At 40.7% G+C, this 14,055-nt stretch overlaps 2 protein-coding genes across 2 annotated transcripts; one reads left to right on the top strand and one right to left on the bottom strand.

Moving 5' to 3' along the window:
* The first annotated feature begins 5,324 nt into the window (after positions 1 to 5,324).
* nfkbiaa (nuclear factor of kappa light polypeptide gene enhancer in B-cells inhibitor, alpha a) lies at positions 5,325 to 7,703 on the top strand. Its single transcript, XM_070848878.1, has 6 exons — positions 5,325 to 5,592; positions 6,110 to 6,215; positions 6,326 to 6,533; positions 6,644 to 6,732; positions 6,836 to 7,090; positions 7,198 to 7,703. The coding sequence occupies exons 1-6, from the start codon at positions 5,360 to 5,362 to the stop codon at positions 7,225 to 7,227; spliced, it is 921 nt and encodes a 306-aa protein (XP_070704979.1). The 5' UTR covers positions 5,325 to 5,359; the 3' UTR covers positions 7,228 to 7,703.
* A 2,107-nt stretch (positions 7,704 to 9,810) lies between these two features.
* LOC139217544 (proteasome subunit alpha type-6) lies at positions 9,811 to 13,653 on the bottom strand. Its single transcript, XM_070848879.1, has 7 exons — positions 13,489 to 13,653; positions 12,432 to 12,526; positions 11,791 to 11,872; positions 10,924 to 11,079; positions 10,623 to 10,801; positions 10,343 to 10,437; positions 9,811 to 10,016 (listed from the first exon to the last, which is right to left on the bottom strand). The coding sequence occupies exons 1-7, from the start codon at positions 13,562 to 13,564 to the stop codon at positions 9,959 to 9,961; spliced, it is 741 nt and encodes a 246-aa protein (XP_070704980.1). The 5' UTR covers positions 13,565 to 13,653; the 3' UTR covers positions 9,811 to 9,958.
* Between the last annotated feature and the right edge of the window lie 402 nt (positions 13,654 to 14,055).

The raw sequence follows: 14,055 nt of genomic DNA, 5'->3' as shown, positions 1-14,055 counted from the left end.
CATTTGCGATACAGATGTGAGACAGTATTCCCATTTTTACATATTTCCAAATACAAACAGGGATAAATATGTTTTTTTATGATTTGGGTGAACTGACCCTTTATGTGTTTTCATGCTGCTATAAGACTCCTGATTGTGATGCTATGACTATAAGAGATGCCTGGTGGCAGTAGGGCAGTAGGGCAAAAGATCATATTGCCTAAAATGAACCCCTGTGTGTGTGAGTGTGTGCGTAAAACACCGTGTGAAATGCCTGGGGAGGGAAATAAAGGTATTATCCCTTCTCCAAAAACACCCACACTTCCCCGAAAAAATATGCATTCACATATTCAGCGCGAAACCGGGGCAACAAAGGGGAGGATCTCAGAGTTTCTCACATCAGTTTGAAAGTTTCAAGCAATAGCCTGCTACTCACATGTCTTCAGTCACTTTTTCAGTTCACTGAAACACACCAACAAAACCTCATGACCATCACATCACCACTGAAATGGAATAACGTTGTTCTTTTTACACATGTAGAAACCTGAGTGAACAGCTTTTTATTCGTACTAGTAGACACACAGGATTAATCATCGCCCTCGTACTTTTTTCCTCGATACACGATGAATGAGACAATTGGATTAGGTCATAAAATCCAGGCCACACACATGATGATCTGCATTCATGTCCTCTCCTCGTGACTCCATTAAAATCATATCAAATGTAATATGACAGGCATGTGAATTATGTAATTACACAAGATAACAGCCACCATAATGTTTCCTTTTCGTATAGCATGTGGTGAAGTCCCTCTGACAAAGAGGCAGTCTGACTCATCCTATTGAAACAGCAACTATACCTAATACAAGCCATATTTGTCATACTAAAATACTCCTTTTTTAAATCAAGCCACACGTTGCAAAAACACAACGTGGGTGTAGTTTGTGTAAACTGGGCACTGTGTCACCAAGCTCACATATGAAATGGACTAGGTGAATGTTGGCGGTCCACTGAGCGATTACTGTAATAATGGAGCGATCGCTTCCTTCTGAAACAGGAGGGAAGCTGTCATGAATGACACGCACACATCTGGGAAGTGAAGCTATTTCTGTAGCGCTGAGTTAGGAGAAGATCGCTGATAAGCTACTGGCATAAATGACAGAATCAATATGGAATCATTTGGCTGCATGTGTCAGACAATGAGACCTTCTGTTCATAGAAACACTATGAAAATATTAAATATATTTTATTCAATTTACATTTATTTGATATTCGATGATGTGCTTTGACAAATAAATGAGTAAGGCAAGATTTAAACATTTTCAAACATTTTGCAAATTAACAGCCAAGACTTTTATATATCTATATATCTATATATATATATATAGATATATACTCTCATGTTCGTGTGCTGCTTATGAAGCTAAAGCTGTAAGGCAATTAGCTTAGCTTAGCTTAAAGACTAGAAGCAGGTAGAAACAGTTAGCTAGCTCTCTGTAAAGTAAAACAACCACTAGCACATTTTAAGCTCTGTTAACAAATTATATAGCTTTTGTTTAAGGTGTAAACAATAGATACAAGTGAGATATAAGCTTGTCTGCGTGCTAATTATGGAGCCAGGTGGCTATTAGCTTAGCATAAAGACTGGACGCAGGCAGAAACAAGTAGCCTCTACTTAAAGTTACCAATTACTATCCTCTATCTCGTTGAACAAATGAAACCAAACAGACACAATGTGTTATAAGACGCTGGTATGCATATGTTTTTAACTTGGGACAGCGTTACATCAGCTGTTCCCTTCTTCCAGTTTTTATGCTAAGCGTTTCCCCCCTTTAGCTCCATTATCACCACATGTGAGAGTAGCTTCAATCTTCTTGTCTAACTTTGGGCACGAAGAGCGTGTGTCCCAAAATGTCAAACTATTCCCTGAAGTCTAAATAGTAAGCGCTTTCCAGAAATTACGCGTGTTTCAGTTTCACAAATTAGCCATGATGTAATTTCAGTATAAGTACACTTAGACTTTTTTCCTTTCCCTCTCTTTCCTTCACACTCTACGTCTTCATCAGCAGTATTTCTACCTTTTTCTCCTTTCTGGAGATGTTCACTCACTTACACCTAAAAACCAACCTGATGTAATCAAATAATGCAGCCTGATACAACAATAAATTCTACTTTCATGAAGGTTATAATGTTCAGGTTTTGTTGAAATTCACCTTTTCCAGTTTTGGAGGCTGCAGTTTGTGCTGCTGCAGACTTGCACTGCATTGTATTATTACTACGGGGTGTTAATAATATTTTGTCCACTCCATTTATATCAGTGAGGTTACTTAAGAGCATCTGTGTGTGATTAATATGAAAAACAAATTACAAACGTTCTTCGATCATGTTTTTATTAATTAAAGGGTATCTTAAAGATCAGGTCTTTTCTCTTTCTGCCTGATGTTGAGAAGTTATCCATACTTCTATTTCATTTCAGTTAAATTATTGTATTACCTTATTCACTGTTTTAACGGTGCCTTCAGCTCATATAAAATGCAGTTTTTAACAAATACAGGGAGACAAGATGATATTAGCCATGTTTTGGCCTTTCATCACTTGGTTACCAGTCAGTTTTAGGATTTATTTTAAGAGTTTATTGATCACATTTAAAGCCCCTCAGCTCTATAACTCCCTGCTTGAGGATCTGAGGCTGCAGAATCAGTGTCATCTTTTATACCACTATCAAAATCTATTATATTAAGTGTTGAGCACCGTTTTATTGCCAACAAGACTTATGCGTTTTATTATTATCATTATCAGTATTGTTGGTGGCTTTATTCCATTTTATGCCGGTATCAGTTAAATGTATTAATCCTATTTCAACCTTGCAAATCACTTTGTAACCTTGTTTTGCAATGTACTATTATTATTGTTGTTGAAAAATAATAATAACTATTATTATTATTACTACATAAAACTGAACAGCAACACAAACTACAGTGATCATACAGTTGAATCAACAGTTTTGACTCAAACTGAACATTATAATCTTCACGGCAGCAGAATTTATTGCGTGCCTCTTGTGTTAGACTGTGCTGTTGTACCTAATAAACCTTTAGCTAAGCCCATTTCTTCCAAAGAATGCAGGGTGAGGTTGGTGCTGGTTGGTCAGCCGAGAAAATGGTAGAGCTCCATGACTTAGGCACTTGGGGCACGGCAGGGTGTGACGCCCCCTGAGGCGCCGTACTGACTCAGATAAGTGGTGCTTCACCAACACACAGACAGAGGGCAATGTGCCGCACTTGACAATGCACTGGCGTCAGCAGCTGGTCCCCATAGCAACCAGCGGTAAACACACAGCAAGTGGAGACAAGAGCACTTTAAAAAAAAATATATAAAAAATTCTCACATGTAAAGTGGAAGTCCCAGTGTTTCACATGTGGGGTGAATATCTGACCATATAAACACACAAGTACGCAACCTTGGCAATGAGAGAAAAAACACAGGGCTGCAAGAACAGTTTGTCCTCAGACGCCTCATTGAGATATTTGGTAGAGATTAAAGAATGTTTGGAATCCAGTGACACTGGTGGGTCTGTACATTCGTCTGATGTGACGCACACTGGCAGACGCTCGCAGAGATACTGTAGGCTGCATTAGACAGTGACATCACAGCCATACTGGGTGTGTATATGTGTGTGTTTGTGTGGTTGTAGAGCATAATCCCTGACTGAGCATCTCCCCGAAGAGGTGAGAACGCTACCACTGCCCCTGGATACTGTTGCTATGTTTGCACCAAAGCCTACCTTTCGTAATGTAAACAGAAGTGATCCTGGGAATTTTATCTTAAATGTCAGGGGAGCACAGACAGGTAGCTCTAACACGCACTTTGCAGCCATATTGTGCAACACAAGAGGAATTTCCTCAACTGTGGGACAAAAAAAAGAACCAACACACACACACACAACATAAAGATCACAAGGAGAACCACAACGCTGTGTGTAAAAAAAAAACACACAAGGAAAATATTCAAAATTCCAACCAAAAGTTATATTAAGTTAAATATTTTCTGTACGGCTTAAAGCAGTGATTTCCAGGATCAAAGCTAAATTTGAGCATCATTTCACCTCCAGGTCTGTGGTAAGCATGTGCAATGTTAGACGGGTAAGTCCAGAACATCCTATTATGGAACAGGCAGCGCTGGTTTCATAAGGGAGTCTCCACAAGGAAACTCTAGAATTTTTACCCCTCCTCTGTGCTTAGTGTGCTGCGTAAATTCACTTTGTAGTCTCACAATGCACTGACACAAGTGTGGAAATCCTACCACCCTCCTCTGTCTGACCCCTGAATATGGTAGGTGTAACTTTGGTGGGTATTTACTCCACGTGCATTCTTTTCACTCATAAAAATCCCATTCATATGTAAGCCACAAAAACCTGATTTAAAAAAATGAAACACGTAATATGCTTTAGTGACACATTCTAGTCTGATCGTGATAACAAAAATACTAAAATGGATTAAAAAGTTGGATAAAAAACATACATACATGAATACATAAAAAATACACACTTACATGCAGAACATGCAAACATATAAATGTGTTTTTACCCCAGACTTTTCTTTTTTTCTACATGAAATACAAGTAAAGTTGCAAATACTTCTTCAGTAAAGGAACAGCTGATCAAGTCTGATCAACACACCAACTTAGTTACAGTCATCAACACATTTGAGTTATTTTAGTACAATATATTTATATAGTATTGTTATATGATATATACTATTTATATACATACTATATCAGTGTGTGTTTGCAAGTAAAATTAGCTTGATCTATTGTATGATTATGATTGCATTGTATTTTCGGAGCTGAAAGCAGTCATGTAATAACAGTGTGGTTATTAGTGTAGGTGTGGGCCATAGTTGATAGTTTGGTGTGAAGTTTGAACTGAACTTGGTTTTTAAATTAAGGTAATTGGGTTTAACTGGGAAAAAAAATGGAACACATGCTTTGCTACTTCGGTTAGCCACTTAAAACAGATAATTTCCCCAAAAGCAGAAGGGAATTCTTCAAGAGGCTCCCAGGGGCTGTCTGCCTCCCATTCATGCCCATCATGTGTCATTCACTGAACCCAATAATGACATGTCCCCTAACCTACATCACAGGTGAAAATAGGTGGCTAATAGGAAACTACAGGTTTTCATTCTGAGTCTCTTTAGGGGGGGATTTTTCTCACAAAGATCGGTGTGATTTCCCTTCGCTTATTCTAAGATAAATCAATTGGAAATCCCCGCCGAGGCTCCGCCCAGCCGAGCGCACAAAAGCGAGTCCGCCTCCCTCAGCCGCACTACTCTGCTCTGACCCTGGGAGAGAGACGGAGCACTTTCTAGCTGACAAAGCCAACATGGACGTGCACAGAGTGTCTAACCACAACCAAATGGATTATAACTTCGACAACATGGAGCCCAAACACGGCAAACTGCTGCCGTGCCAAGAGGACCGTTTTGACAGCGGCCTGGATTCCCTGAAGGAGGACGAGCTGGTGAACGAGTTTGAGGACATGACTGTGAACGTAAAGGAGGGTCTCCCGCAGGAATACGAGCCTTGGCGAGCTACGGTGACTGAGGACGGTGACACGTAAGTGGAACTTTTAATAATGCAATTACGCATTTGCAAATTTCATCCATCTGCGCGAATCCAGTAGGAGTTTTTGCAGCAGAGCGCGAGATCTAAACTTCAAACCCAATGCATTGAAAAAGATAAGAACGGCTGCAGAAGTAGGCATAGAAATGTTGAAAGTTGCACGAAAACAAGAGGCCTTGAAAAGTGTATGAGTGTAAATGTGTGTGTGTGTATGTGTGTGTGTATGTGTGTGTGTGTGCGTACTTTGGCCCAGAGCGCAGTCTGGGCGGTGCTTATGTCCGCTTTGCGAGTTCAGGAAAGTCCCTGGCCCGCTGCCAGGAACTGATAAAGCATCAGATGTGTCAAGCCACAACTGGTGGAAATAACCCGACAAAACTCCATTCTTGCGAAACGCTCCACTGCTCTGGCTTTGTTCTTTTTTCTTTGGCTGGAACCATTTCCTCTATGCGTATTTTTTTTTTAAAAGTACTGTTTTAACTAACCCCTCTCTCTCTCTGTTTTCGCTCCACAGGCTTCTCCACTTGGCCATCATTCATGAAGCCACAGACCATGCCCTCCAGATGATCAAACTGTCTCACAATCACCCCTTCCTCAATGTGCAGAACCACCAGAGACAGGTAACAACCAAAGTCCAACTCATAATCCACATAATAAAGTCAAAATAATAATTAAATGAAATAATTAATAATAATTAATGACTAATATCTCCTGAATGCTTCCTCCTCAGACTGCCCTCCACCTCGCAGTGATCACAGAGCAGCCCCAGCTGGTAGAGAAGCTCCTGAAGGCCGGCAGCGACCCGCGGCTGTCTGACGACAGCGGCAACACAGCGCTGCACATCGCCTGCAAGAAGGGCTCCCTCGCCTGCTTCGGCGTCATCACCCAGAACTCCCAACGTCACCTCACCTCCATCGTGTCCTTCCCCAACTACAGTGGTGAGCACTGAGTTAAAGAAGCACCTCTAGAGATACCCACAGAATATCATGGTTCACTTAAGCAGTTCTCGAATTTGGTTGTTGACTGATCCTGATTTTTCTCTTCACAGGACATAACTGTCTCCACTTGGCGGCCATTAATGGCTACATTTCATTGGTCGAAAGCCTCATTCGGCTGGGTGCAGACATCAACGCACAGGTAGGTGTCATTAACTCAAAAGGCAGAGAGTTAATCCTAATGGAGAAAGCTCAGCCACATGCAACAGGAGCCTAACATTATTCCCTCATGTTGTTGTCTGTAGGAACAGTGCAGTGGCAGGACGTCGCTCCATCTTGCTGTGGATCTCCAGAACCCTACACTGGTCCGTCGCCTCCTCGAACTCGGCGCCGACGTCAACTGCTTTAACTACGGAGGCTTCACGCCGTACCACCTCACCTACGGACGCCAGAACGAAGAGATCCGCTGCCAGCTGTACGAGAAGACGGCACAGGAGCTGAGGGAGCTGCCTGAGAGCGAATCAGATGAGAGCGATATGGAGGACCTGTCAGAAGATGAGGTCAGTTTCTGATTCGAGGTCCACATGGGCACTATGAGCTTAAGAGTTCATATAATTGTGTCTTTAAGTTATTGGTTCTTAACATTTCTTTATTCTCCTTCTTACAGCTGTACGATGACATAAAGTTCGTGAAGTAAACAGAGCCATCCCTTCATCAGTGGTGTGAACGAGTGAAGCTGCTACTGGGTTGCCAGCCACGGCCCCACAATGAGGGACGCAACAGTCCACGTCCCCCGTCCAGGCCCATGTCCAAAGATGCTGGTCCTGGGTCCACAAACATGAATGAAGGTGGCGTCCAGTCTGGTCAAGTCCGGTCCGGATCACAGAATGATCTGCACAAAGAAAACATAAAACAGCAAGACCAAGACCTCCATATAGTCCATCTATGTGTGTGTATGTATGTATGTATGTACGTACATGTATATGTACATATATACGTACGCACACACACACTTATATATATATATATATATATACTGATGTGTATATAACAGACGTGTAATATATTGTAAATACAGAGATATTATTTTTGTACCTGTACATATATTGTGTGGTTATTTTAACACTATTAACAAAAACCTGTTCAGAATAAAAAGAAGTTTATGAATATAAACAGCAGTGACTTGTGTGTTTCCTCCACTCACTACACTATGAGTGTCATTTCCTCCCATGTGATAACTGTTTCGCGGCCTTTCCACATTGTAAAACTAGCATCATTTCTCACTTACACCAAGTTACGAGGAACAGAGTCATCATTACCCAGACTTGCGAAAGACACGGACAAAAATGATCACACTTGGAACAGTCTGGGATTTCCTTGTTGGGGCGAGGTCACCGGGTCTCTGACTCACTGTGCTGAAAGTCCCTGGGCAACATAAGAAGAACATAATGTGCTTAAATAATCCTGGTACTACCGCTGAATAGCAGCTAGGAAGTGACCAGCGGTAGAAATACCAGGGAAATTTTGTGAGGAGGAAATAAATGCCTTCTACCAAGACGGGATAACGTGCCAGAGGGAGTTAGACTAGTCTGTGTCACAATAACCAGGAAACTTAACAGCAGTCTGTGAAGCAAAAGGTTTCCCTGGAGGAAATATTTAAACTCTTTGCAGAAATAAAAGTACTTAAAATACTTTGTTACAAGGAAACGTCCTGCACATGTAAGTATAATCATGAAAATGTGCATTATATGTTAACATTGCTCAAGAACTCATTAGAGAAAAATTACTGTTTTATATTCCATCACTAGATTACTATTGCTCATGCATTAATGTGAAAGCAGGATTTTACTGTTGTGGTTGTCATTATGGATTAATCTGCAGATTCTTTTTTCTATTAATAGTTGGCTGTTTGGTTTGCAAAAAGAATCCAAAGTGACACCTTCAGAAAGTTTGCTTTGTCCAACCAATAGTACAAACTTCAGTATTATTTCTAAATGAATAATTAAAGGGAAAAGCAGCAAAAAACTCACATTTGAGGAGCTGGAAAAATTAAACGTACGGCATCTTTGCATTTAAGTGACAAAAATATCAAAACAATTGCCATTTAATTATCTGTCAATTTTTCATCTGCATTTGCATAAACTGCTAGGTAGGTTAATTTCTATATTTATAGAACTCATTTCTACAGCTGTCAGTAAATACAGAGAAGTAAAAAGTACAATACTTCCCTCTGAAATGTAGAGGAGGAAAAGTAAGAAGTCACATGAAAAGAAAACACTCAAGTATGACAAATTTATACTTGCAGTAAATGTACTTTGTGCCATTCCACCACTAGTCAGAGAGGAATTCCCTGAGATAACAGGCATAATCTGCTCTAATTCCCAGTGTGAAGTCAACCTGAAGCCTAAACTCAATTGGTACTCAGAAGCTGTCCCTGACTGATGAGGGTTAATGGTATGTATACTGTATCTAGCCTGTGGCTTTCCTCGGGACTGTAAACATTAACCCAGGCTGGAGACATGTGCTGGACAGCAGGAAGTGGGGGGGGGGGTTTCCAAGGACAAAGTAGTTAGTTATTAAGAAGAGTGGAAATTACACAAGAGACAGAGGCTTTAAAACATTCATCTATGCACAAAGTCCAAAAGCTCATTACTGTGGCATTGTAGCGGGTTCTGTTTGTTATAGTTACATCGAGAGAAGACTGATGAGAGGTGGTCTCAGAGCAGCTCAAAGCATCATTTCTGATCATATGTTGATGACAAAATCCTCATAAGTGCTGAGCTGGACAGGGTCATTGACTAGAAGTCTTAGCCACTGTTTCCCCCTGACACACTACAGAGGCCATATGTCAGCTTTGTCATTCTGAAGTTTCGAGGGGAACAAATTTCCCCGTTGCAAAGAGAAACTACTTGTGTTATATGATATATATCCGGGGAGTGGAAGGAAACTATTTCTGACATGCTACATGTGCCGAAATGTTGAATAAACAGGGTCAAAAAAGGTAGTGTAGTAAAATGAGCTCTCCGCAGAGCTTCGGTATGTCATGTGACTTCAGTGCATTCAGAGCCACAACAGGAAGCTCAGAGGTAGATCTCAGCAGCCGCTCATGTTCCCATAAACATTTTCCCCTGCTGCTAAATACAACTGACAGATGAAGGCGCAGCAGATGAAACAGAGGCTTCTGTTTACATGGCCAGGAGCTCAGAAGCTTACATCATATTTATATACTGCAAATATGCTTTAAAAAAAACAAAACATAAATCACGTATGAAGACAGTGGTTATTTTACTCCAAAAACTTTTTTTTAATTGTTGAATGAAACAGTGGGGTAAATGTACAGCAAACAAAGATAACACCAGTCTCCACCTGGGAACTGCATATCCCATCATGCTCTAACTTAATCCAACAGGTGACGCGTCTCTGCTCGCTCAGTCCCGCTCTGCCAGGGCCATCAGGTGGGTGTCCACTTCAGTCTCTGTCAGGATCCTGGAGAGAGAAGACGGAGACAGATTTTGATTCTGATGATCGAAAAATAGATTTTAAGCACAACTAGAGCTGCAACCATGCAAAAGAAAATAAAAACAAAAAAAAAAAAAACAGGGATACTTAATAGGTTATTTTTCATGCAAAATGTTTTAGCTGCTTCCAGCCTCTCAAATTTGAGTTATATGATGCTTTTCTTTGCCACATATGATGATAACTGGGTTGTTGGGACTGTTGGTTGAATAAAAGAAGCAATCTGAGTGCATCTCTTTAAGCTGTGGAGGCATTTTCACTGTTTTATAAATGCCCATGTATTGCTGGTCTTTTACCTGAACTTGGAATCCTGCGTTGTGACAACGCCCACCTCGAGCTCAGAGGGCTTGAAGTCAATGGAGAGAACGGTTGACAGACAAGAAATTGCCGTCTGAAGGGGAGACGAAAAAAGTAGGTTTTCTGTTATGTGACATATTAATAATTCACTTGATATTAAAATAATGGTTCTAAAATTAGAAGCCGCACATCTGGAAACCACCTGTAAGGTTATTTTCACTTTCATGTTCCTCCCACATCAACCTGTGCTACATCAGCGTAATGACATTGCTTTCGTACCTCAATAGTTTGTTCAAAGGTCCAGTCCAGTTTCTTTTTCACTTTCTTCTCCAGGAAACTGGTGGCTTCTGTCTGCTTCACGCCAGCGGCGGTGGCCTTGAAGCCGCAGTAGTAACCAGCTGGGTCGCATTTGTACACCTGGGGGCCGTACTCCTCGTCTATGCCGATCACAATCATACCTGCAGGCAACAGCGACAAAGGCGACTGTGACAGTGACATTTGGCTTCGGTGTTCCACACCTACACGTCCAATGCCAAAACACACATTTTCAGTCAAGATGTAAATGCAGACATAGACTTACAGCAGCCCAGTGGCCGCATCTCAGCGTTCTGCGTGTAGACTTGCGAGATGTCAGCAATTCTCTTACACAGCATGTCCACAGGAATCTCATAACCGTACTTGTACTGCCAGTTGGCCGCCTCGTAGCGAGCTCGCTGGACTTGGGACCTGCTGTCAGCTGGAAGAGATCAGAGGGAGAAGGAGGGAAAAGTGGCTCATGTGTTAGTGCATGCATTTAATGATGACACAGCCATACCAGCACTTTAAAAAGCTGTTCTCATGCTGAAAATGACAGTTGTCTGGAAAAAGGAAGCATTGCCTACAGCACATGTTGTTACTGAGGAGAACAGAGACGTCAAACAAGCTGTAAGACACATCACTTTCAATTTGAGCAATTCTGATGGAAAATACTTTTTAAAAGAGGCGTTTTGGATTTAACAGCTTTGTTTTGTTCCCATGAACTGAAAACTTCCTGCGGCAAGGAACCACCATAGTGAACAAGGGTGGAAAGTTTACAACAAACAACAGTCTGGTATTAGAAAATGACGAGAAAAATTAGAAGAAAATGGAAACACGCTGCTGAATCTACAATCTATGCAAGAAAATCCAAAAAATTAAAGTTAATTAAGTGTTTGTGTTGAAAATTGTATTTTTCAATTATCACCCAGGCTTTCTTAATCTATAATGTTTTAATGAGATTGTACTTTCTTTCACAAACAAAATAAGCAAAGATAAATCGCTGGATTGTTTATATAAAATCTGAAAATAATAAACCCTAATGATTCACAAAGGACAGTGTTAAATGTGTGCGTCAGTTTAATTAATCTCTTCATTTCTGTCCACTTTTGAATGACATTAATGGTCTCTCATGCAGGGCGCCTTTTCTTACCCGTCATCCCAGACATTACACATCCAATATTATCTGTTATTCTGAAAAGGTGGGTCACTGTGGAGGCATCCAGAAGCTTGTCCTGTTTAGAAGAGGAAAGGGTTTAATGTGCCATGTTACTGTTGTATGTCATTACTGCATCAAAAAGACTTACTTGACATTCAAAATTAATAGGAGCCTTTGGTATTCATGTCATCTGAACAAATTAAAACGCATACATGGCACTAAAAGTCCCATTGCCCTCTCTGGCTAATTGATTTTTCAGATTGACTAATATAAACTGAACCTTATAAATTCAGGACAGCAGTCTTATAGATCAAGTAAACAATTTAAGATACCATCATACAAAACATGATGCAGATCTGTTAATATTTCCAACATCTTTCATACTAAATAATTTATCTCTTGATAAATACATCCACTAAAATACCTCTAAAATGTGAAGCATTTTCCTACTAGATTAGATTCACAAGAAGATTCACCAGGAGAGAGGAACTGAGTTAGATGCAGGATGTACATTTGCTCTTTAACAAACACAACACATACCCTGTCACACACACACACTGTCAGTATGGATGTTGCCAGGAGAAAGTGTTATTCGTGCAGGAGGATGCACCTTGTGACAAAACAAATCAACTCACCGGTACTTTTTTCTGTGTTACAACAACTGCACAGTCCTTCCCCCTGACTGCTACTGATGTGAGCCCACCTTGGTTTATGGCCTTGAAAGCATATTCTGCAAAAAAAAAAAAAGCAAGACAAGACAGTGTCTTTAAGTGTGCAGCAGCCATGAATGTCAGGGAAGAGTAAAGAAACAAGAACAGCATTCAGTGATTTTGAACAGTGATGTCAACATGTCCAAACACAAACAGTTGTTTTCCTCACAGGAAAAACTGTTTTCAGATGTCATCTGACAGGCCAGCTGTCACTGAATGAATCGCTGAGAGCCTTTGCTGTGGATGGTGCATCCAAATGAGAGGTTACTTGTAGGATTCATGACTGCATATCGGAGAATATCTCCAGTATTAGAATAAACTTAACTAAATGATCTTTTATTCAGAACAGTTTGTGGAGCAACTTTAGGACTTGTCTGCTGACTGTTGTTGATCAGATGACATCAACAAAAGTCATGTTTATGTCCAGTTCAGCCTAAGAAGAGACTGGACCCGTTTTAGTATCTAAGACTCAGCTGCACAGTAAAGAAACAACACAGACTGTTAATATTTATGGGTGGATTTTCCCTTTAATTTCAACCAACGCCTGCCCTATTAGACAGCAATACGTGAAACTGCTGTCAGGGGGACAAAATACCACCATGAACAGGACAATTTAATCGAAATAAGCATTAAATAACTTTCTAAAGCCATAAGTTGTGACTAAATAGCAAAATGACACTTTGAGCAATGAATCAGCTTGCTTGACTACAACGCTAACCATGCTAACTAGCCTACTAGCCAGCTAGCTATTTTGACTCGCGCTGTTTTGTTTAATTGAGGCGTCGCAAAAGTAGACGTGAAATAACAACTGACGCATCACAAGTTCATCTTTCCTAGTTTTATACAGTACTACTTTCGTTTTGGCGGAGTGTTAACCATCAGCTTAAAGCCAACCTAAGCCAACCATGACAGAGCATTTAGCTAGCTAGCATACAACTGAGCCTGCGAGCCGGCTTTTGTCCGAACAAATCCACACACTGACCGACTTGATAGAGTCTTCCTTCAGGAGAAAAGATGGTGATGTGTCGATCAAATCCTGCACTCGAGCCTCGGGACATTTTACAAGGTAGAGTTGGCCGAGAAGTTCGTCCAAATGAATTTGCAAGCAGATTTCAGATCATGCACAATATTCCCACCCGGAAGTTGAACTGATGGGACCCGAACTTCTTCCGGTGTGAGAGGCCTGCCTCGTCTCCATGGTGATATAATACTCTGCTAGGCATTAGTGTTAATGTTTTTTACTACTGTCAGGTGAAAAGTAGTAAAGTACGACAGTTAGCTAAAATTTGTAGGTCTTTGTCCTTTCTTTAACACGCTGTTTTGTACCTCCGCTACATCTGAGAAGTGAGTACAGGCTGCTTTCCTTGCTAAGTTTATTTGACAGCTGTGGTTTTTAGCTACTTTGCAGATTCGTATTTTACATTCAACACACGTTGTTATCATAAAATATATTGTAGGCCATAAGTAAGTAAAGCAGTTAGTTAGCTATACCATGACCAGCTTCAACATTAAACATGTAATTTACACTTGAGTGCACTGGTAATAATAA

Source organism: Pempheris klunzingeri, chromosome 18 (genome assembly GCF_042242105.1).
Source record: "Pempheris klunzingeri isolate RE-2024b chromosome 18, fPemKlu1.hap1, whole genome shotgun sequence".
Lineage (NCBI taxonomy): Eukaryota > Metazoa > Chordata > Actinopteri > Acropomatiformes > Pempheridae > Pempheris > Pempheris klunzingeri.
This window is presented reverse-complemented; position numbering and strand designations above follow the sequence as displayed.